The 23,067-nt window shown below is 34.2% G+C and overlaps 1 protein-coding gene across 2 annotated transcripts in view; it reads right to left on the minus strand.

Moving 5' to 3' along the window:
• LOC140755234 (uncharacterized) overlaps positions 1 to 23,067 on the minus strand; it is a 55,627-nt gene that overhangs the window by 21,431 nt on the left and 11,129 nt on the right. The window contains exon 1 of one of the 2 annotated variants that reach the window (XM_073090466.1): positions 5,354 to 5,479. The exons of the other annotated variant lie outside the window; for it this stretch is intronic. Coding sequence (XP_072946567.1) covers positions 5,354 to 5,450 — 97 coding nt within the window. The 5' untranslated portion in view covers positions 5,451 to 5,479. Of the gene's footprint in view, positions 1 to 5,353; positions 5,480 to 23,067 lie in introns of those variants that run through there. 2 annotated transcript variants of the gene reach the window in all.

Below are 23,067 nucleotides of genomic sequence, written 5' to 3' on the forward strand. Positions count from 1 at the left end.
GTGAGGCGGTGGTGCCGCCGGAGTCGAACCACAAAGGGTTCTAACCTTTACCTATATATATGTTTATCCGGCTAGGTATGGGCGTACTAATATTATCCAAGTGCGAGTCGAACTCGCCTACGAGGATTCCGTACCACCATTATTTTATTTATTTTATAATATTTTTAAATAGTAGCCATAAAACTAAACGCTGTGAAAATTTCATACCTATTCTGAAAAAGTTTTTCGCTTTATCTAATGGACTTCCTGTTAGATATGGGTGGTGCGACACTGGTTTTACCATCCACCATTTTTTTTTATTCTAGGATATGATACTTTAAATATTTTTCCTTAATAATGTAGTCATACACCCGTTATTGATATCCCATCTATCCAACGTTTTGCCGAATGAAGAATTTTGACAATAATTATTTCATAATAATATGTTATTAAGTTGTTATAATATAATTTGAATATAATTAATTATTGGATAAAACCTATTATATAAAAAAAACATAAAACGCTTTCCACACTCACAGCCCCACACTAGGATTTCCTGTGTCGTGGGTGCTATGGACACACACACATAGACAAATACACAAATACCCAGACCCAGAAACAGAAATCTAAATTCATCATTTAGATATCTGTCTGGCCGGGGATCGAACTCGATACCTACGTGTCCGACCGATATGGTGATCACTCCGTCGTTATATTTCACTAATTGTTTAAACATAAGTATAATTATATATTCCTTTATACATATTTTTATAAATAAGCTTAATATTGTAAATAAATAAATTGTTATAAGTATATGAATAAAGTTCAATTAAAATAGTAGGAAATATGTAATTTGAATATATAAACAAGTATGTCAAATTTAAAAAGATTAGATAAAAAATGAACTAAGTATGTATCCTTAACCGACTTCCAAAAAGGAGGTTCTATATTCGACTGCTACGTATGTTTGTCTATCCGTGAATTTCTCAAAAACTCATCCAATTTGGATAATTTGGTTATCTACACTAATATTATAAAGAGGAAAACTTTGTTTGTTTGTTTGGTTGTAATGAATAGGCTCAAAAACTACTGGACCGATTTTAAAAATTCTTTCACCATTCGAAAGCTACATTATCCACAAGTAACATAGGCTATATTTTATATGAAGTATATTTGATAAATAGATTTTGAGGCGGTACAAAGTTTGCCGGGTCAGCTAGTTAATTATAAATAATTTAAAACAAACTTACGCTTCCACGGACATGAACAAAAAATCACACATAGAAACACGTTGAATGACAAAATAATTGACACTAAAGTCAACATCATCAAAACGGTGTCCATATCCATATTTCCCATACATTTATGCTTTACTGGGAGCACTGTTCACTTCTTGTAACTAAATGTAACTGAACCGAACTCGTTGAAATTTCATAAAATAATATTTTACCCAATATTTCCTTCCTGTTACAAAACATTACCTTCTTTACCGCTTTCAATATAAAGTACGTCCCTTTAATTTTTTTAATCATTACCAATTTCGATGTGAAGTGTCGTTTTTAGGGTTTGATACCCAAAGGTTAAAAATGGAACCCTATTACTAAGAGTTTGCTGTCTGTCCGTCTGTCCGTCTGTCACAGGGCTCTACCTCTGCAACCGTAATATAATTTTACAAAGGATGCATTACGGTGGCCGCTATAACAACAATACTAAAAATAAAAGTAAACTTTGAATACAAAAAGGTGGACCCCTTTTTGTATTAAACTTACAACAAACTGCTATTCGATATTTTTCCAAGTAACTCCTGAATCGCATAGATTAGTAAAGATACTTCGCCGCCTTTAAATTGAATGAAGCCACAAACGGTTTATTAGTAAGTTCTTTTTTTGAATTCTTGACAAATAAAAACATTTTTAGAGAAAATTTACGAACTAATACTAAATATTAACTAATACTGCGTAATTTACGTAATCAATAAATAATTATTTCAAATATTTTAGGGACATTTTAGCACGGAGACGTGGCAAAACTTTTTTACGCAAGTATTTCAATTCTCAAAACTGGGTACATTTTCTTGTTAGAGTGAGTAATCTTTACTAATCTATGTTGAATCGTTATAGGTAGACAGTTCAAATTTTCAAGATGTGTGTACTTTAATGGCTTCTAAAACAGTAAATACTAGAAATAAAAAAGAAGAAAATTTTAGTTGTACGGAATCCTCCAGGTGTAGGTTTAACTTTCACTTGGCCAATTATTTTTATCTGACTGCGGAGAGTAATGTTTTTCGAGCGTATACGTCTCATTCTTCAACAACTTTTTAAAGACTTACTATAGTTCGATTCATAATTAGGTGTCCAAAATTACAATTACATCCATTAAATTACGATTACATCCAATTATGAATCAGACTATACACACACAGCCTCACAGAATTTCCTGTATCATGGGTACCATGGCCACACACATTAATATACAAACACCCAGACCCACAACGGATATCTAAATCCATTCAAATGTCTGACCGGGAACGAACCAGGAACCCTTTGAGTATCAGACCGGTATGAAGACCGCTCCGCCAAGCGAGTCGTCAACATTTTTTGACATTCGAGCTAGTTTGAATTTTGATGTTATCGTGCACAAATATTTAATGAATATAATGGACTTACTGATCCACGTGACGGCCATCACAACAGACACAATAAAGATGATGATTAGAACAATGCCAAGAGCAGGCAACGTTGAGAGCAGAATAAACAGCAAAATTTCGTTCGCCATAATTCTAAATTAACACAACAATTCCTATTAACACTGAAATAATTTAATACACCAATAATCATTATTCTATTGCTATTAAGAATGATACTTTAATATCATTATCATTGTCGCATAATGATATCTGAGGCTTATCTATAATAGATTAGTTGCTTGAATAACTTGAACGATAGGACTTGTATAATTGATTGAGAAATTGACATAATAGTAATCGAAAATAAAGTTTATTGTATGTAATAATACTAGCAAGCAATGAAAGAAGTTTTTGGTTTTGTTCGCAAACTTTAGTCCATTGTTATTGTCGAATTATAATCCGCACCAAACTGCTAGTCCGCTCTGAATATAGAAACGAGTCGTGTCGCAATAGCAAATTGTAGATATTAGCGGGACGAAGACAGCGCGGGACCCCGGCACCCTCCGCTGCCCCATCTCGCCCACGGGTATATAGCTGCGTTAGTGTGCCCTTACGTTACGGAGTATATGCTAACTAAACGTGCACACAACAACTTCAGGATGGACTAGAAGTTTGGCACGGACTAAACCAGGCTAAAACTTGTACACTTAAGGAATTTGTACCGCCCTTTTGGTGATTGTGTGCTTTGATGGAAAAGTATAAATATCCACGCGATAAGAGTTATTGAGCATAAATAAATAATACGTTGAGTAATTAGTCGATATCATCAATTTAAATGTACTGGAAATAGTCGGTACAAAATAAATTTTCATAAAATCATTTTCCTGTCTCTTACCACATCGTTTAAAATGGAATACAGCATCGCTTACTGCTCTACGCAATATACAATAAGGCAAAAATAGGTGTGGCGGTTTGCGCAAAGGATTCTACCATATTATACTTTGGCAAAGGGAGATCTCCCGCCGGACTAGGTGATCATGCTCGGGGAGCGGCCGTACTCCAACAGTCTCAGTTCGGAACTTGTATATATACCAGATATTTAGAAAACTTCGATAGCGTGATTCAGAATACTTGTGGCGCCATCTCTTGTCGAGTAGCGGGAGGTCGCCACAATACATTAAATATATCCTTTAATGCCCGGTTTCTGAAGTCTCGAGTTAACTGATCAATAGCTATTGAATCAATAAAGTTATGGATTCGATAACTGCCGTTTATGTACTGGTGGGTTTCTGAGCACACAATACACCGTTTGATAACTATGGAATCGATTACTGATTCCCTAAGTGGTCGCTAGATGGCAGTTTTTACACAAATGATTTTGAAATTAGAATTAGGACTTTATTTTAGCTTCAAGCTTCAAAATATTTATGACTTTATTCGTATTTTTTAAAATATAAAAAGTTTGTATATAACAATTCAGATAATTCATCATATGTATTTGGAGGGCTGTAGGTATGAGTTCGTATGTCAATCATTAAAAAAATCAAATTTCAACGTTAAATAATATATTTGCTGTGTAGCATAGCGTACTTTGACAACCAACCAATGAAACGTCAAATAAAGTTATGAGACCGATAAACAGCCAAAATCGGTCAATTAAGTTAAACGTAGAATAAACGACGTTTAGCTTCCAATGTGCTGTTCAGAAACGCACTCTCTCATGTTATCGGACCAAAAGGGATAACGAAAACATAAAACACCGTTAAAAGTAACTCAGAAACCGAGCATAAATAAGCCAAAACTTTGCGTCAGATTTTTGGTTGAAAGTTAAGGATTTCTCCGAAAGATTCCTTTAAATAAATAAAATAAAAACAGCTTACCTTTAATTAGAAAGTAAAAAAGCAAGACAATTAGAAAAATAATTAAGATCTCCAGAAAAAGTAGGGAGAATGCGCCGATATCCATATTCATTTCACGTTTACTGTAATTTAACACTTAAATTAGTCTCGACTTCACAACCCAACGAGTTCGACTGATCAGTTTCCGTATCAACTTTATTAAATTAAGCTAGATACCTAAACATAATAAATATTTCCTTCCTGTTACTAAAATTGCATTTTAATTTTATAGCCTCATTTGAAAATTTTGCCTTATTTTCCGTATTTTTTATCCCAGATAGGGTACAGAAGGGTACAGCTGCCTTCTGGTTTTCTGGTTTGAGTGTAGTTTGAAGGGGTACATGCTTTTCCAAAGCGTTCCAACTTAGTCCTCAGAGGTAGCATCGCATAGCCGACCTCGGGTAAGTCTAATTTTATCGGTTTACTAGCTGACCCGGCAAACGTTGTGTTGCCATCTAAATAAAAAAATGTTAAGGGTGAACAACTCTCACTTAGGGATAGGAAAAATAGATAGTAGCCGATTCTCAGACCTACTGAACATGCATATAAAATTTGGTGAAAATCGGTAAAACCGTTTCGGAGGTGTATGTACGGTATCTAACATTGTGACACGAGAATTGTATATATAAGATTACACACGTCCATGGGCAGAAGCCAACGTCAGACAGACTGCTGACAAATGAGCATCATTTGTAACTTCGATATTATTTAAAAAAAAACATTTTTTACGTCACTATGGACAATTGCCCAACATCAAAAAGAGCACTTTGGTAAGCCGAATAACTAATTTATATTCCTTAGACTAATGAATAGGAGTTAGTTATATATGTAAAAAGTCAAAACAACTTACGGTTAGATAGAGAAGCACCACAAAAATAGCAAAATACAAACACTTTGATAGACAAAGCAATAATTAGCACAGTGATTATAAAGTTAATTTCATACATATTAACTTTATATTTGTAAAATAGGATCACCAATTGAATGTACTAACCTACAAGTTTGATTGAGCATAACCGATATAACTCTACAGTATTATTATACATTTATCCGTCCTGCTACCAAAAGTTTATTACAGTCGTAGATAAAATAATTCAAGGTCTTTTCTTGTAGGTTTTATAGTGATAATTACTCCATTCTGTTCTGTTTCTATTCTATTCTATTCTATTCTATTCTATTCTATTCTATTCTATTCTATTCTATTCTATTCTATTCTATTCTATTCTATTCTATTCTATTCTATTCTATTCTATTCTATTCTATTCTATTCTATTCTATTCTATTCTATTCTATTCTATTCTATTCTATTCTATTCTATTCTATTCTATTCTATTCTATTCTATTCTATTCTATTCTATTCTATTCTATTCTACTCTATTCTATTATATCCTTTTCTTTTCTATTCTATTCTATTCCAATTCTATTATAGGCGCAGAAAACAATTCAAGGCATTTTTATGTATGTTTTTTTATTCTATTCTACTGTACTAACAAATGAAGCTCGTCAAGAGTTATGACACAAAAATAAAATGAGATAACTAACAAACAACTGAGAATAATCCTGATCACCAGCGCTACACCTATTTCTGCCTAGCAACAGCAGTGTTAAGCGCTGCTGTGTCCTGGATTGAAGGGTGTGGCAAGAGACATACTTTTCCGAGGCGTTCCAGCTTAGTCCTCACGGGTAGCGGCGCGTCTGTGGTAAAACTCAGGTAGGAATATCTAATCCTATCTTGGGTTGATTACAGATATCTATGGTAGTAGTCACTTATCATTAGATGGACTGCATGCTCGTCTGCTAGTCCTACTTATATTATAAAAATAACATTATAATAGAATTGCCTTATTTTTCGACATTATTAAAAAATAAATTATATTAATTAAGAATCGACAGTCGACTTTTTAGGAGACAATGGAAAACTACACAACATGAAATTTAACACCTTCGCTAGATAAGAAGGCAATTAGTTGTGAATAAATAGCAACAATGCGAATATGTAACACTAAACTCATTTGTTACACCTGATACATTATTCATAGCTCATATTGTAATGGTTGAGTTATAAAATAGTTTTTGGCACATAAAAACAGAGATAAGTATAGATATCTCACCGCCTTGTAATTGAAGGAAGCCATTAAATGACTTAAACGACTTCTGTGAGCCGTTTAATGGCTGTCATGGTGTAATTTACGCGGAATAATGCGCCATGAGCAGTTAAGACACGAAATCGAAGAAAAAGTACGAAGAAATATTGTTTCATTCACATTTTTTTTATATTTTTCAAACACGAAAATAATTGACAGAGATAATTGTCAATAGTGACATTTTCTTGTTAGGAGCGAATTATCTTTAATAATCTATGCATAAAAACTAATTATTGCAAAATAATTATTGAAAAGTACAGTCAGCGAAACACAATACGATTATTTATAATTACCAATTTTTACAAGTGTCATGTTTCTCATGTAAGATTCGTACCTATTGAGTATTTATCTATAAACAAATAAAGTTATTAGTCTGTCTAAAAGCAAAATTCTGATATGCCTGTTCTACATGAGACCAATGGAGAATGTGATCCCCTGTGTAATTTGTGGAGGGGTAAGTGAGTAGTTTATTAAGTAGTTCGAACAGGGCCGGATTTGAAGGTTTGGGGGCCCTGGCAACAAAGGAGGGCCCGCTAATTATTTTAAAAGAACACGTTTTTCTGTCAAGTCTTAAAAATCTAGTAAATAAGTAAGATTGACACTGGTTGTAAAGACACAACACTATTAGAAAGATACATTTAAATTATAAGTTGCTTTTAAATTATCCTGTCGAATTTTAGATTTGACCGGTCAAATGCGTAGAGGGTGTCGGGTTCGATTCCCGGCCAGATCTGCATGTCTATGGCACCCACGATGCAGGGAATCCTAGTGTAGTGCTGTGAGAGTAGCCTTTTTCTTTTTTCTCTCTACTGTGGGGGCCCTCTATAATGGAGGCCCCCGGGCTTGCCCTAAATCCAGCCCTGAGTTCGATGGTACTTCTGCAATCAGTAAGCCGGAAGCAATTATCCAATTGACATGTGACTGCAGAATTACATCATCCTATTAATGCCTACGCTATAGTAACATAGAATAACATAGAAATAATGTATGTATTAATGGAAGTGTATGAAATTTTTGTTTGTAGTAACGCGAAAGGCATAAGTAGTTGAGTTGTAATACACTTTTTTACAAAATTGCGGAGGGTAATGTATTGAGTGTTTGTATAATGGAAGTGTATGCAATTATTATTTCCGTACCACGTGTGAATATGTTGATACGTCGATCTACTGTAAATATATTTATGTACATTATTTTGTTTTAGTCATAATAAACATTAGGATTGTTTATTCATTTTAATTTATATGGTCAATAAGTAAGTTAACGGGTCTTAATTATGTACGGTAATTGTCCAATTTATTATTATTTATTTAGGAATTGCACAACTTGTCAAATTTTCAAATAAACCTCTCACCAAAGAGTACAAATAGCTGCAATGAACATTGTGCATTTTCAACTTATTAACTTATTTACGCGTGGTACGGATTTATAGTAACCCGAATATTATAAATAACTATTTAATAAAAAAAATTGTTTACCTGACTGCGGAGGGTAATGTTTTTCGAGCGTTGGATGATGTAAGTGTATGAAATTCTTGTTTGTAGTAACGCTAAAGGCATAAAAACCTGTTTTTGTAATAAATGTTTTTACCCGACTGCGGACAGTAATGTTTTCGAGTGATCGTATGATGAAAGTGTCTGAAATTCTTGTTTGTAGTGACGCGAAAAGATTAAATAGTTATTTCATGGCATAAATAACTGTTTTCTACTAAACTTTTTACGAGATTACGGAAGGTAATGTTTTTCGAGTGTTTCTATGATGGAAATATATGAAATTCTTATTTATAGTAACGCGAATATCATAAATAATTGTTTTATAATAGATATACTTTTTTTACCCGAGGGTAATGTTTTTCAAGCGTATCTTTGTCTCATTCTTTGACATGCCCAAACGGCTTGACGGATTTTAACATTTTTTTTTATAATATAGGAGTAGCAGACGAGCATGCAGTCCACCTCATGGTAAGTGGCTACTGCCGCCCATGGACATCCGTAATCAACCCCAGTTAGGATCGAATATTCCTACCTGAGGTCGGCCACAGATGCGCTGCTACCCCTGAGGACTAAGCGGGAATGCTTCGGAAAAGTAAGTCTCCCTTACCACATCCTTCAAACCAGAACACAGCAGCGCTGAACACTGCTGTTATTAAGTAGAAATAGGTGAGGCGGTGATGCCGCCGGAGTCGAACCACAAAAGGTTCTACCACTTCTACTACTTCATCTAGTTGTGTAGAGTGTAGGTACTTATTATACATTATAAAATAACATACATAAATCTATTATATACCTTTATTACATAGATTAGTAAAGATACTTCGCCGCCTTCAAATTGAATGAAGCCGCAAATGGCTTATTATAGTAAGTTCTTTTTTTGAATTCTTGACAATTAAAAACTTTTTTAGAGAAAATTTACGAATAAATAACTAATATTGCGTAATTTACATTATAATTAAATAATTTATAATAATAATTTCAAATATTTTAGGGACATTTTAGCACGGAGACGTGGCAAAACTTTTTTACGCAACTATTTCAATTGTCAAAACTGGGTACATTTTCTTGTTAGGAGTGAGTTATCTTTACTAATCTATGCTATATTAAATTACTATTAACACGGACATTACAATTTGATTCTTAAATACTCTATTTCAAGTACAATTTCAAATATATAATTCAAATTACTAATAATAATCATTATATTTCTATTGTTTAATTAATATTTTTTAATGTTTCATTGATTTGCTACATATATTTTATTGCACAATTATTGTATGCCTCCCTGTGGCGGGAATATTTGTACTCAAAATACTATGTTTGTACCATGTACCCATGTTCCACAATAAAATTGATTTGATAATATAATAAATAGTGTAACTCCCAATTTCAAGTAGATTGATATTTTTTTCATTTTTGTAATCCTAAAAGTCTGTTATACGTTCTTATAAACAGACAATTTGAACACAGACACCACATCCTTACTAATCTTATATCCTTACTAATATTATAAATCCGAAAGTAACTGTCTGTCTGTGTGTCTATCTGTCTGTTTGTCTCTTCTTCACGCCTAGACCACTGTTCCGTTTTTAATGAAATTTTGTACAAAGATAGTCTAAAAGGACATAGGATAGTTTTTATCCCGGAAATCCCACGGGAACTAGGGATGGCGATCTAAGATCGATTAATCGGAGAATCAATCTTTTGGACCAAAAAGTCGATTATTTTAATCGATATTAGTAAGGATTGAATCGTAAACTATGCATTCGATCAAGTGATGATCTTTAGCAAAGTTGTTGTCCATGAGCCCACGAAGGTTTCAGAGTTGGTACGACCAATTTTCGCCAGATGGCGCCAATGTCATTCCAATGAAGGAACGAATTTTCCGTTTTATGTATGTTAGTAGGTATGTCATAATAATTTATTTTAAACGCGGGTGAAGCCGCGGGCAAAAACTAGTGAGTAAATAAAAGGAACATTTTTCTCCCTTTCACTACTTGTAACATGAACATTCCTTTTTCTACTCACGTGCAGACACTACAATCGACTCATATACTTTTCAAGTACCATTCAAATAGCAACTCACGTCTAATTAAGTATTATATTACCACAACCACTTCCTCATCGACCCAACCCTGTGCCACTGCTGGGCACGGGTCTCCGCTCATAATGAATTAGGCCATAGTCCACCGCGCTGGCCAAGTGCGTATTGGTGGACTTCACATACCTTCAGATTATTTTTTGTCTCTCAGGTGTGCAGGTTTCCTCACGATGTGTTCCTTCGCCGTTTAGCAAGTGATAATTAATTTCTAATACATACATAACTTTGAAAAATCAGAGGTGCCTAGGATTTGAACCGGCCGCTCGATCGAGAGGCTGAGTTTCTTAACCACTAGGCTATCACTCGGCTCGTATACATCACAACCACTTACTTAGACATAGAAGTAGGCAGTAGCGGAGAAAAAAACAGAAAAATAGCGCCGAAAAAGTCACTGCAGGAAAAACTAACACCACCGTAGTATCCATTGATAATAATCGTGTTCTCGAATCTACCGATTTTTCGGTATTTCTACCGATATTGGCCCTATCCTACCGAAATACCGAACTGCATCGATTTTTTCACGATTTCAGAGGATGCAACTTATCCCGATGTTTTTACCGATTTTTGATACAGAGTAGCGAATTTTAAGAAATTGTCAACGAAAACATTCCTGACAATTTAAAACTATTTTGGAATGAAGTTTACTAAATCGATAAATAGTCAAATATCAGCGAAAATGCACGTCAGGACGATGACAGATCACCAAAATGGAATATTTTAGGTATTATTGTTGTATCATATACCGATTTTAACCGATATACCGATTTTAGGCAACTCTACCGATTTCGAGTTTACTGTTTTCACGCACTTTTCAAGTTCATTTTTAATTGATTAAATAGTTTTACACAAAGCATAATCCCTTTACGATCATGTTTTATATATGACTGGTGGTTATGGTGGTTATATTAAAAACCACTTTGTTTAACAGATAACTGTATCTTATCTGCCCTATCGGAAAAGGGACTGGATGGAGTTGACGTAAATCGTGTAATGCTTTATGTTAAAAACAGGTTTTTATAATAAAAGTAGGTGTCTGTTTTACGAAATATTTAAAAGGTACCCGGTGCCTGCGAGCGACTTGTAATGTATGTAAAAAGCACGTGATCATCTTCAGTGCTATGTAAAGACCCCGGGATCTCCAATGCAACTTTACTGGAGTCCTTCGGGGAGTCTCTATTGGGCTCTAGGTATAACATTTACACGTGAGCCTTTTTTTCACGAGGGAGAAACCTTCAAAAGGTATCCGATGCCGTGGGAGCGACACAGGGTCATGTGGGACTCTTACCGCACTAAAACTCCCCCGGTGGCCGTCCTCGGCGCTGCGTAGAGGACTCCGGGATCTCCGAAGGAACGCACCCGGAGACCTCTTAGCGCTGTACCCCGTCGGGCTCCGCCCAGGTGAGCATGACGCTCGCCTCACCGTCTGGTGTGCACAACGGTATGCGACCACACATACCGCTGTCCTTCCCGGGGCCGCTGTCCGGGCGGTTCGAGCTACCACTCTTGCCAACCGCGACCCCGGAAGCCCCCTTTTAGTCGCCTAGTAGTAGTAGTACTAGACATTAAAATTATGATCTTGGATAGAAAAAAATTGATAGAATGATATATTAGCCATAATTTTCGAAAGTATTTAAGACTGTTAAAGTTATAAATAAGTACCTACAACTTTTAAGGAGATTAAGTAACCACGCATACCTTTGACACATACCTACTACATGTAGGTAGAATTATGATCGTGCCTATCTTTGTTAGTTCGCAATATTCTCTTTTGTTTCATCATATCTTCCGATACGCTACACGGATGAACACAATTAAGGTATCGTCGGATTAAGAGCTAAATTCTTTATATTCTTTATATAGCTAAATTCCTATCTAAGTAAGGTAAGTGACGCGAAAAGAAAGGGATATAAGATAACATTGTCTGAACTGAATAAAAAGCTTATTAAAGAAACGCACTACAATATAGGTATGAAATAGAGTTCATTGTGAAGATTCTAAATAATCCTTATTCACGTTTTTTATTCTCTCTAATTTACTGTGACAACTTTTTTCATACTACCATCTATAATAATATGATGAAATTATATTAGTAAGCTTACTCGTGAACAGATGGCGTTGTTTACATTTATATTCATCGTGCACTTTCAGCGCCACCTGTTGGAATAATGTAAAATCCTCTTAGAACTCTACTCGTTGACAGATGGCGCTGTTTACAGTAATATTCGGTGTGCATTTTTATGTAAATATTTGTCGATAGATGGCGACACTACAATTATAAAATTGGGCAAGTATGAAAAAAATTAATAAATCGTAAAAAATACAATAGGAGTTCCATTTTTAAGTACAGAGTTACCAAACATAATAGAAAATATATTTGATTTAAGAACAATTTACATTTAAAGCAGCCGTGGCCATTGGTGGCTAAGATTTTTCCATTAGATTCGATGATCGTTCGATCGCTAAATATTTCTAGATCAGACTCGCTATCCTTGAAGTGGGAGCAAAGTCATTGCCGTACGGACCTTAACCTCTTTAAAAAAATATATCATTAATATTGTTTTAAAATACGGAAACCTCGAATTCATGAATAATTTACCAAAAAAATCATAGGACATAAAAGACCTATCGTAGAATTTAATTCCACGGCTATATGGAATCTTCTGGTTTTCCATTGACTAAAAAAAACTAATATTGCATAAGTATTTATAAATATAACATCCTAATCGAGGTTATAAAGTAATAATTATGTCAAAAATATTTACGACGCCATTTACAGTTTAAAAAGGCGCGAACGGATGACATATCAGTGTTTACATATGTGAAAAATGTATACATATAGGTCCATGTATAGGTCCATTTAAGAATAGGTGGGGTCCATGTTCTTATTAGTGCACAAAATACTTTACAAATTTATAATTAGAAAGAAACTTCTATACTATTACGTTATGCCAAACAAAAATCTATTAATCAGAAGATTTTTATTTTATGAACCTCCTTTATTTCTTTATGGACCTAATTGAAGTAGTTTTCAAACATTCAGTCCAATTGATTGTCATCCATTATTGGAGTTATGCCAAGTAGACATTAAACTTTAAAGATTAAGTCGCAACCATAGATTAGGTCGCAAAGCTGAGAGAAAACTTAAAAAATATAACGTTACTTACGTTGTCTAACAATCAGTTCAATTAAATACACAAGTAGCCCACATAACATGACACACACAATTAATAATGGCACAATTTCCATTACAAATATAACTTAAATATTATTAAATCCTTTTGCTTTGATATTATAACTAAGACTAGTCCAAAATCACAATAATTAAGATTATATCTGTGCACGATTAGATATAAATTTTGTATCTGTGTTATTGTAATACGTAAATTGAAAATGTAGATCAAAAAAATTGATTAGCTGTTATCTATGACTGTTCTCATTTTGAACAGTAAATAAATATTAGGGATTTATTTTTCTAATTTCATTCTATAATGTTTGTGTGTGTTTCTTAAAAAAAACATTGATAGGTTTAGAGACTCGGCCTCTCGAGGGGTCCGAGGTTCAAATTCTAGACACGCATGATTTTTCGAGGTTATGTGCGTATTAGAAATTAATTATCACTTGCTTAAAACGGTGAAGGAAAACATCGCGAGGAAACTTGCATATCTGAGAGATTTATATAAAAAAATCTCAAGGTATGTGAAGTCTAGCAATACGCACTTGTCCAGCGCGGTGGACTATGGCCTAATCCTTCTCATTCTGAGAGGAGACCCGTGCCCAGCAGTGGGATAGTAAAGGGTTGATGACGATGTGTGTTTCTCGCACACATTGTAAAATGTAACACTGCCGTTTTGAAGTAAATTTTTAGGTTAAGAAAAAAAAACGATAAAAAAGTGTTATGTCTGAATCGAATTAATGAATAGTCAAGTTCTGTTAAAAGGAATTTAAACAAATCTATTTAAATCTCATCTCAATAGTTTTTATCAAACAAAAATATAAATCATAAAGGTTACCTTGCTTAGCAGTCGTACTAATTTTTGCAATGTTTTCGAAGTTAAATATAAAGTAAAGGTTTTTGAGTGGGTAGTTATTGGCTAATAACTATTTTTATTAATTAGGCAAGATTATAACAATTAAAAAGATGTGTAAATTGGGTACTTGACACTAATAACAATAAAATATGAAATATGTTGGATATGATAGCTTATAAGTAAACATAAATTATGCAGTATTTTGTTTATTTTTTAATACGTTCTAAGTATTTTAATTTTTAAAAAGAAATTTTCGATTTTTTATCTGTGGATTTTAAATCCCAAAACGGCGACAGTGCTGCCTCAAATGTCATGTGACGTCACTACATCGAAACCAAACAAGACTGAAGTATGTGTAGCGTCGAAGTTTATTTCTATATTTTCAATGTGTTGACGTCACGCTACGAAATGACACTTGACCGCCTGTTTTGGCGTAACGTTCCGTTTACCGTAATAAAAATATGTTTTTTATTAATAAATAGCCCTTTTTTCGAAAAATGATCAATGAAAGGCATATATAATACGTATATGAATTCATTAAAACAGTTTCCCAAAAAGTGTCAAGTAGCCAATTCTAAAGTCCAAACATACATAGGCTTTTTTATATTCACACAATGTTTACATATTTTCGAGCTATTTTTAATCTCGGTAATAAGCAATAACTTAAGCTTTAAAATAATGCATTACTTACATGTCCCTGTTATTTTTGAAGCATTTGTAGATTACACAACAAAATAATATTATTGTAACAGAAAATGGAAGAATAACAACTCTGAACCACACCGATCTTGCTATATCTCTAAGATCGTCATCTAAATCCATATTAATTATTAATTAATTTCATTCGCTAAATTAATTACAATAAAAAACTTATATGAGTTTAACCTTTGCCTTTGTAAAATTGTATTTTGTCACAACAATAAAAAAACACAAGCTGTCAAAATTACCGCCAACGATTTTTTTTTTAATGAACAAATGCACTTATATTAGTTTAACCTTTGCCTTGCTAAAATTGTATTTTGTCACAACAATAAAAAACACAAGCTGTCAAAATTACCGCCAACGTGTTTTTTTTTAATTAACAAAAATGCAACGGCACTTTTACTAATGAGTCATCCATAAACAATTTATTATCACTTTCAGTTAATATTTTTTTAATGAGACAATTTTGGACAAATGTTTTAACACATCAATCCTATAGTTTACACAGTATGTTAGTGTGTGTCTAGGGAATTACAATATTGATCAACCTGTTATCATTGTCAGTATCTTAATGGAGTTTCCTGGTACTATCTCCATATATAAAACATTAGTAAATATTGACAATGACGATGACCAAATGACGTTTTATAAGGCAGTAATTGCTATCAGTGAAATACGAAGGCACTAGACTACATCTCTTAAGCCTAAAATTATAGTTTAGAGTTTTAACATTTGATATGGGAAAAGAAAGGGACCTTCCAGGGTCCTAGGGTCGCAGACTTTTTTACAAACTATAGTAGGAATAGTCCGCGCCAAACTGCAAGTCCGCTCTGAAGTTGTTGCGAGCAGGTGTAGATATACAATTTGCCATGGCGACGGATTCATTTCTATATTTAGAGCGGACTAGCTATTTAAAAATAAGCTAGACTCTAGTCCCATTCCCTATTATAACAATGTTTATCTTTTTTATGTTATCAATGTTTACGTTAGTTACAATAATAATATTTATCTGTCTTTTGGGCGGATTTAGGTATTATGTATCTAGGTTAATTCGTTTATTATACAATTATCTACAGGTACTAATAAGTAAATTGCCGTCTGTCTAACATTAACTAACTCTCGTAATCGATTGAAAAATAAACCTTAAATAATTGGCCAAGTGCAAGTCGACCTCGCATACGGTGGGTTCCGTACCACGAAATTTTAATTTATTTCTAAGTTTTAATATGTATTTGTTATTATATCAGTCATAACAATGACATTATAGGTAATACATCTGTGAGTCATATAAGTGAATGCAATGGGAAAATTTGAACTGTCTATCTATTAAAGTTCAATAGATAAAGCGAAAAACGCCGATTTATTTTACAAAAATTTTATTTCTAGTTATGTTGTAATTTGTTGCTATAGCGGCCATTAAACTTATTCAGCGAAAATTTTAAGTGTTCAAGTATCTATTAGGGTACCAGAGATAGAGCCCTGAGACACGGACAGACAACGGAGGCTTAATAGGTTTCCGTTTTACCCTTTGGGTACGGAACCCTAAATACGCTCCGTCGGTTTTCACTCTAAGGGTTCTTTTTTTTCGTTTTGACCTACGGAACTCTTAAATTTATCGTCAAAAATATATGATAATAGAATTATGACGTCATAATCCTCAAATGAATCAGAACACGGATTATCCTAGTTATTTTTAAACCTAGATTGATAAAGAATACGTCATACGAAATTATGATTATTAGGTATATAAAACATTTATTTCGTTGTATCTATGTGGGGCTCTTATAAATTTAAAGTGGTATTGATGATAAAGAATATACAGGGTGAATTTTTAAAACGGGCCTTCAGGGCCAAATCCGAAACTATAAGGATTAACGAAAATTGCTGAAAGGAGTTACGAGGCCGATTTTGATAAAAACTAAAACTGTTTCATTAGTTTTTTTTTAATATTTTTTCCCTAGCGGGGAATCGAATGAATTCAATTTGAAAAAAAAATCTGTCGAAAATTGGTCGTACCAACTCAGATACCTTCGTAGGCCCATGCACAACAACTTTGCGAAAGATCATCACATGATCAAATGCATAGTTTACGTTTGTATAGAGGACATTAATATAGGAGTAGCAGACGAGCATGCAATCCACCTGACGGTAAGTGGCTACTGCCGTCCATGGACATCGGTAATAAACCCTAGATCCTACCTGAAGTCGACCACAGATGCGGTGCTACGCTTGAGGACTAAGCTGGAACGCCTCGGAAAGTATGTCTCCCTTACAACACCCTTTAAACCAGAACACAGCAGCGCTTGGCACCACTGTTAAGAAGCAGAAATAGGTGTATCGGTGGTGCCGCCGGAGTCGAACCACAAAGGGATCTACCACCTTCAGATGTTCATTATATTTCTACTATCTTCAAAACATACCGACAAACATCCATTTTTAACACGCTTTTATTAGCTTGGGTTGTTTGTATGTATGTATGTACGTAACAGTAACGGAATCTTTGAACCCGATTTCTATCCACTTTGAACGTTCAGTTTAATTCAATTTTTTTTATAATAGAAGACTGTCAAGTGCGATCTCAGACACAATTGAGATATAGCGTCATATGACTCGTGTCAAGGCGTCAGTGTAAGTGATAGGGATTTAGTACAAGCTACACTTAAGAATATCTGATAGTTAATTTTCATAACATTAACATTTAAGTGGGTAGTGGAAAATCACGTGTTTTCTTATACGAGTATCTTCTAATATATAAAATTCTCGTGTCACAGTTTTCGTTGCCATACTCCTCCGAAACGGCTTGACCGATTTTGATGAATTTTTTATGCTTATCCGGTATCTATGAGAATCGGCCAACATCTATTTTTCATCCCCCTAAATGTTAGGGGTAGTACAACCCTATTTTTTTTTTATTTATATGGCAACACAACGTTTGCCGGGTCAGCTAGTTTATTTATTTATTTACGCCAATTCTTACTAATCAACGAAATATCTACATTTGACATTCTCATATTTTATTACGTTATTTGCCTGTATGTAGGTATGTATGTAACGGAATCTTTAAACTCGTTTTTAGGGTTCCGTACCCATAGGGTAAAAATGGAACCCTATTACTAAGACTTCGCTGTCTGTCCGTCTGTCAGATAGCTCTATCTTTAAAACCGTAATAGACACTTGAAATTTCTGCACTGGACGGTGGCTGCTATAACAACAAATACTAAAAATAAAATACTTAAAGTTGAATATTAAAGGGCGTCTCCATACAACAAACCGGTTTTTCGATCTTACTTTTAAACCGTACTAGAAAGACAGTTGAAATTTTTACAATCCGTTTACTACTATAACTGATATTATAATAAACACAAATAAGAACAATAAAACATATTTTAATATGGTTATTTTATAAAAATAAGTAAAATACAATGAATATTTGGTGGTACGGAAGCCTACATGTGCGAGTTCGGGTCGTACTTGGCGAATTATTTATGAAAGACTTAATTTTTCTTTCGATCTATGTTTTCTTCCCACTTTCAAGTTTCAACAGTCAGTTTACTTCAGAATTTTGAACAATTATCAAGAACCGATGACATTACATGATTTTAATATTTTTTTCTATTGTCTATCAGGAACATGAGGATACACTCTAGAGATCAGCTTCAGAGAAAGTTCGTGACAAAATTACTAAATTGCAATAATTATTACTTTTTAGGATGATTAACTATAAAGAAACGTGTTTTTTAGGCATAATTTGCTTATAATATAGAAGTAGGAAACGAGATTCCAGTTCATCTGATGGTGAGTGGCCACTGCCGACTATAGACATCAACCTCAGATAAGATTAAAATTCTATCTGCGGTCGGACACAGATGACTTACTATCCCGAGTATCGTGTAAGTGTAATTTATTAATTATTATTTTAACATAATTATGTACGTGTTTAATAAGAATGAATAATTACAAAACTTTATATGTAATTTATAATTACAATTTAATAACTCATGATTATTTGCATCATAAAAACTAAACATCGTGTTTAAATCTTAATGTGTGTTTTTCTGTACGTTCTAATTTTAAAATTAAGCCTAACATTAACATAACAATATCCTTAACAATAACCACTTATTTAATTTGATTGTAATACAAAAAACCGTAAAAATGATTAAAGATTTATTACAAAATATGTTATTTAAATAATTTCGCTATAAGCACATAAATTATCCAATTATAAAGTTTCCCAGGCGAGAAGAAACCAAAACTTTAAAAATCCTAATTTATTATATACTATACCTGTCTAGTAAAATATGCTTTCAAATAACTAAAATCCCATCGAAATTGGATCAGTAGTTTTTGAGAAAATCGCGGATATACAAACATACATACATACACACACACACACACACACACACACACACACACACACACACACGCACACACACACACACATACAGAACGGTCGAATACAGAACCTTCTTTTTGTAAGTGGGAGTCTTTAGAATGAAAGGTAGAGCTAAGTCCGATTAGGAAGGTACCGCGGTCACACCTATTTCTAGCGTAATGCAGGTGTAAGATTCGGTAAAGGGGTGTGGGTGTCGGCTAACTTATATATGAGGTACCTTATATATAACCGCATACATAAACTTATATATAAGCATATATACCTTATATATAACCTTAATCCTCAGGAGTTGCAGCAGAATATATAAAAGTAGCATACAATAATGCATCTGTAATCAACCCGAGATAAGATTAGAATCCTACCTGAGGTCGGCCCCAGATGCCTTGCCCCTGAGTACTAAGTTAGCTTCGGATAAGTATGTCCCTTACCACACCCTTCAAACCAGAACACAGCAGCGCTTAACACTGCTGTTATTAGGCAGAAGTACCACCATAGAGTTCTACCACCTTCATATGTTTATTAGAGTTCATTATGTATGATAAAAATAATGGATATTATCAATCTAATACGATATGGACACCGGATGTATTAAATATATAAGATAAACGATATTTTGACCAACGGAGTTGAATATCAGATTGATCAACTGATACTTATCACATAGATCTTCGATTAATTGAGATATGATTGACCTCACACAATTTGATTGATGGGTAATCAACAATGAGTACAATAATATAATTGCGTTGATGATAGATCAATTTGATTGAATTGCAAAATATATTTACGGAAAAATACTTACTATCTTTACTGATAATTGATAACCTTTGTGAAAGGTTCCGTTATAAATTACAAATGAACTCATTATCCTTCAAATAAATTAATTTGATTTTTTTCCGTTGAACATTACCTTAGGCCTTTTTCAGATGTAACTTTTGATAGATACTCGTATATATTTTTTTATTTTTTATTTCTAGTATTTGTTATTACCAACCCATTGCTGTCACACTGGCACGCTGGGCACGGGTCTCCTCTCATAATGAGAAGGATTAGGCCATAGTCCACCGCGCTGGCCAAGTGCGTATTGGTAGACTTTACATACCTTTGAGATATTTTTTTATAAATCTCTCAGGTATGCAGGTTTCCTCACGATGTTTACCTTCACCGTTTAGCAAGTGACAATTAATTTCTAATACGCACATAACTTTGAAAATCAGAGGTGCCTGGGATTTGAACCTCGGACCCCTCGAACGAGAGGCCGAGTTTCTTAACCACTAGGCTTTCACTGCTTTTTCATAGTCGTTTTGTTATCATAGTAGCACATAAAGTACACATAAATGCTCTGTGAATTTTCAACTGTGTACCTATAACGGTTTTTTGATAATGCGAAAAACTCCATAAAATACCGATTTCTTGTAAGGCCTTGAAAATAAATATATTTATTTATTTTCAAGATTTTTTTAGTATTTGTTGTTATAGCGGCCACCGATATACATGTACTGTAAGAATCCATGTGCCTATCTATTACGGTTCACGAGATAGAGACCTGTGACGGACGGACAGAGCGGAGTCTTAGTAACAGGGCTCCACAAAAAGTATTAAAGGTGACATGATCAATAACCAGCATCATAAATATGTGTGATGTGACTGTAACATGTAAGTCAGTCTAATGTATAACACATTGTATAGTCCGCGTAAAACTGCTAGTCCGCTCTGAATATAGAAATGAATCGCGTCGCCATAGCAAATTGTATGACTACACCTGTACCCTTACCATGAGTTTTTACGTTTTGACAAATATGACTGTTTTGGTATTTGTTTACGTATTTACCCATACCCATAAAATTTCCAATCAGCGCCCCTAGCGGATTATATCAGAACTTGGAAATTGTATGGGCCAATACGTAAACAAATACCAAAACAGTCATATTTGTCAAAACGTAAAAACTCATGGTAAGGGTACTGTTCGCAACAACTTCAGAGCGGACTAGTCGTTCGGCGCGAACTATACACATGTAACTACTTAGTACGCGTAGTAAGTCTCTATGACCTTACTTAGCTGCCAACGTTACTCAATATTTCGCAAATAGTTCGTCTTAACTTTCAAGGCTTGAGCGCGTCTGAGATCAAAATAAATAGATCGCACAATTCTTATTTCTTATTCGCAAAATTTACCATGGCTTTAGTTTACAGTGAATTTAAAGTCACGTCTATAACATAACTACAAAACGTGCTTCAAATCAAATCCTTTTTTTTTAATCAAAATAGGTTCTTTACAGAACTCTTTCTAAATGTTAATACATCTACTACAGATGAGTAAAGATTACTCACTCCTTATAAGAAAACGTCACCAGTTTTGACAATTGAAATTGTCACTGTTATCTATTTTCGTTTTTTGAAAATATTAAAAAAAAATAGTTTTTTGATCGTTTACGAGTGCAACTTACTTTATCTCCAATTTCGTGTTTTTGCTCCACTTAAGTGCGCATTTCGGCATTCTTCCGAGTAAATTCCACCATGACAGCCATTAAGTAGCTGACAGAATTGTCAGCCGTTTAAGCCATTTAATGGCTTCCTTTTATCCATTTAGTAAGATATTTATACTTATCTATGACATCTACCACCACTTCACAAGGTGTTTCGTTATTGAGAAGAAGCGGCAAAAGACACTCCATAACACACATTTAAAAAAAATGTTATTTACTATGTTAAACTTGACCTAATGGTACATGTGGAGCTGGTGCTATCTCAGACCACACCGTTTTATCAATCAGATAATAATTAGTTTATAGTACGCATTTTACATAGTGTTTGTTTAGCGACACGTTTAAAATTTTCTGTGACTTTCAATTTCGAGAGTAAATCTATGTTTTGAGAGGCTTTGTCTAGCTTTTTTGGTCTGGTGTTTGTAAGAGTGAGCATTGTTTGATGAGTGATTGAGTTTTGATGGAAATTAGTTGAGAACAGAACATGTTTACTTGCATATGGAAGTGTGACTAATTATATTGTTCTAATTATGAAATGTAATGTTCATGTGATGGTAAGTGTAAGACACTGCATCCAATTTTTTATTATAATATAGAAGTAGCAGACGAGCATGCAGTCCACCTGATGGTAAGTGGCTACTGCCGCCCATGGACGTTTGTAATCAACCCCAGATAGGATAAGATATTCCTACCTGTGGTCGGCCTATGCACCCTTGAGGACTAAGCTGGAATGCCTCGGAAAAGTACATTAGAACAAAGCAGCCGGAGTCGAATCTCAAATTGTTCTACCACCTTCTAATCTATGGACATCTGTTAACAACTCCATATACAAAAGGATTCTTCTAAGGTCGAAAATATGCGTTGCTAGTTCCGATGATCATGATGGTTTCCTCATTTGTAAGTATCCACACTCATCCACCCAAACGCAGGACTGTTTCATGTTAGAAATATCCACACCTATTTCTTAAGCCCGCTCCACATTCTCGCGAGAATCTCCCGAGAATCTCGCGAGAACGCTACTGTTATTTGTAAAGCCCGCTCCACATTCCCGCGAGAATCCCCCGAGAATCTCGTGAGTACGTGAGAAAAACCCGATTCGTATAGACTCCACATTCTCGTTTCTCGTACTTTTCTCGCGTTCTCGCGAGAATCTCGCGAGAATGTGGAGCGGGCTTTACTAATAATAGTAGTGTTAAGCGCTGCCGTCGCTGGTTTGA

Source organism: Epargyreus clarus, unplaced genomic scaffold, assembly GCF_041222505.1.
Source record: "Epargyreus clarus isolate Ecla_fem2 unplaced genomic scaffold, WU_Ecla_fem_2.2 ptg000032l, whole genome shotgun sequence".
NCBI classification, from domain to species: Eukaryota; Metazoa; Arthropoda; class Insecta; order Lepidoptera; family Hesperiidae; genus Epargyreus; species Epargyreus clarus.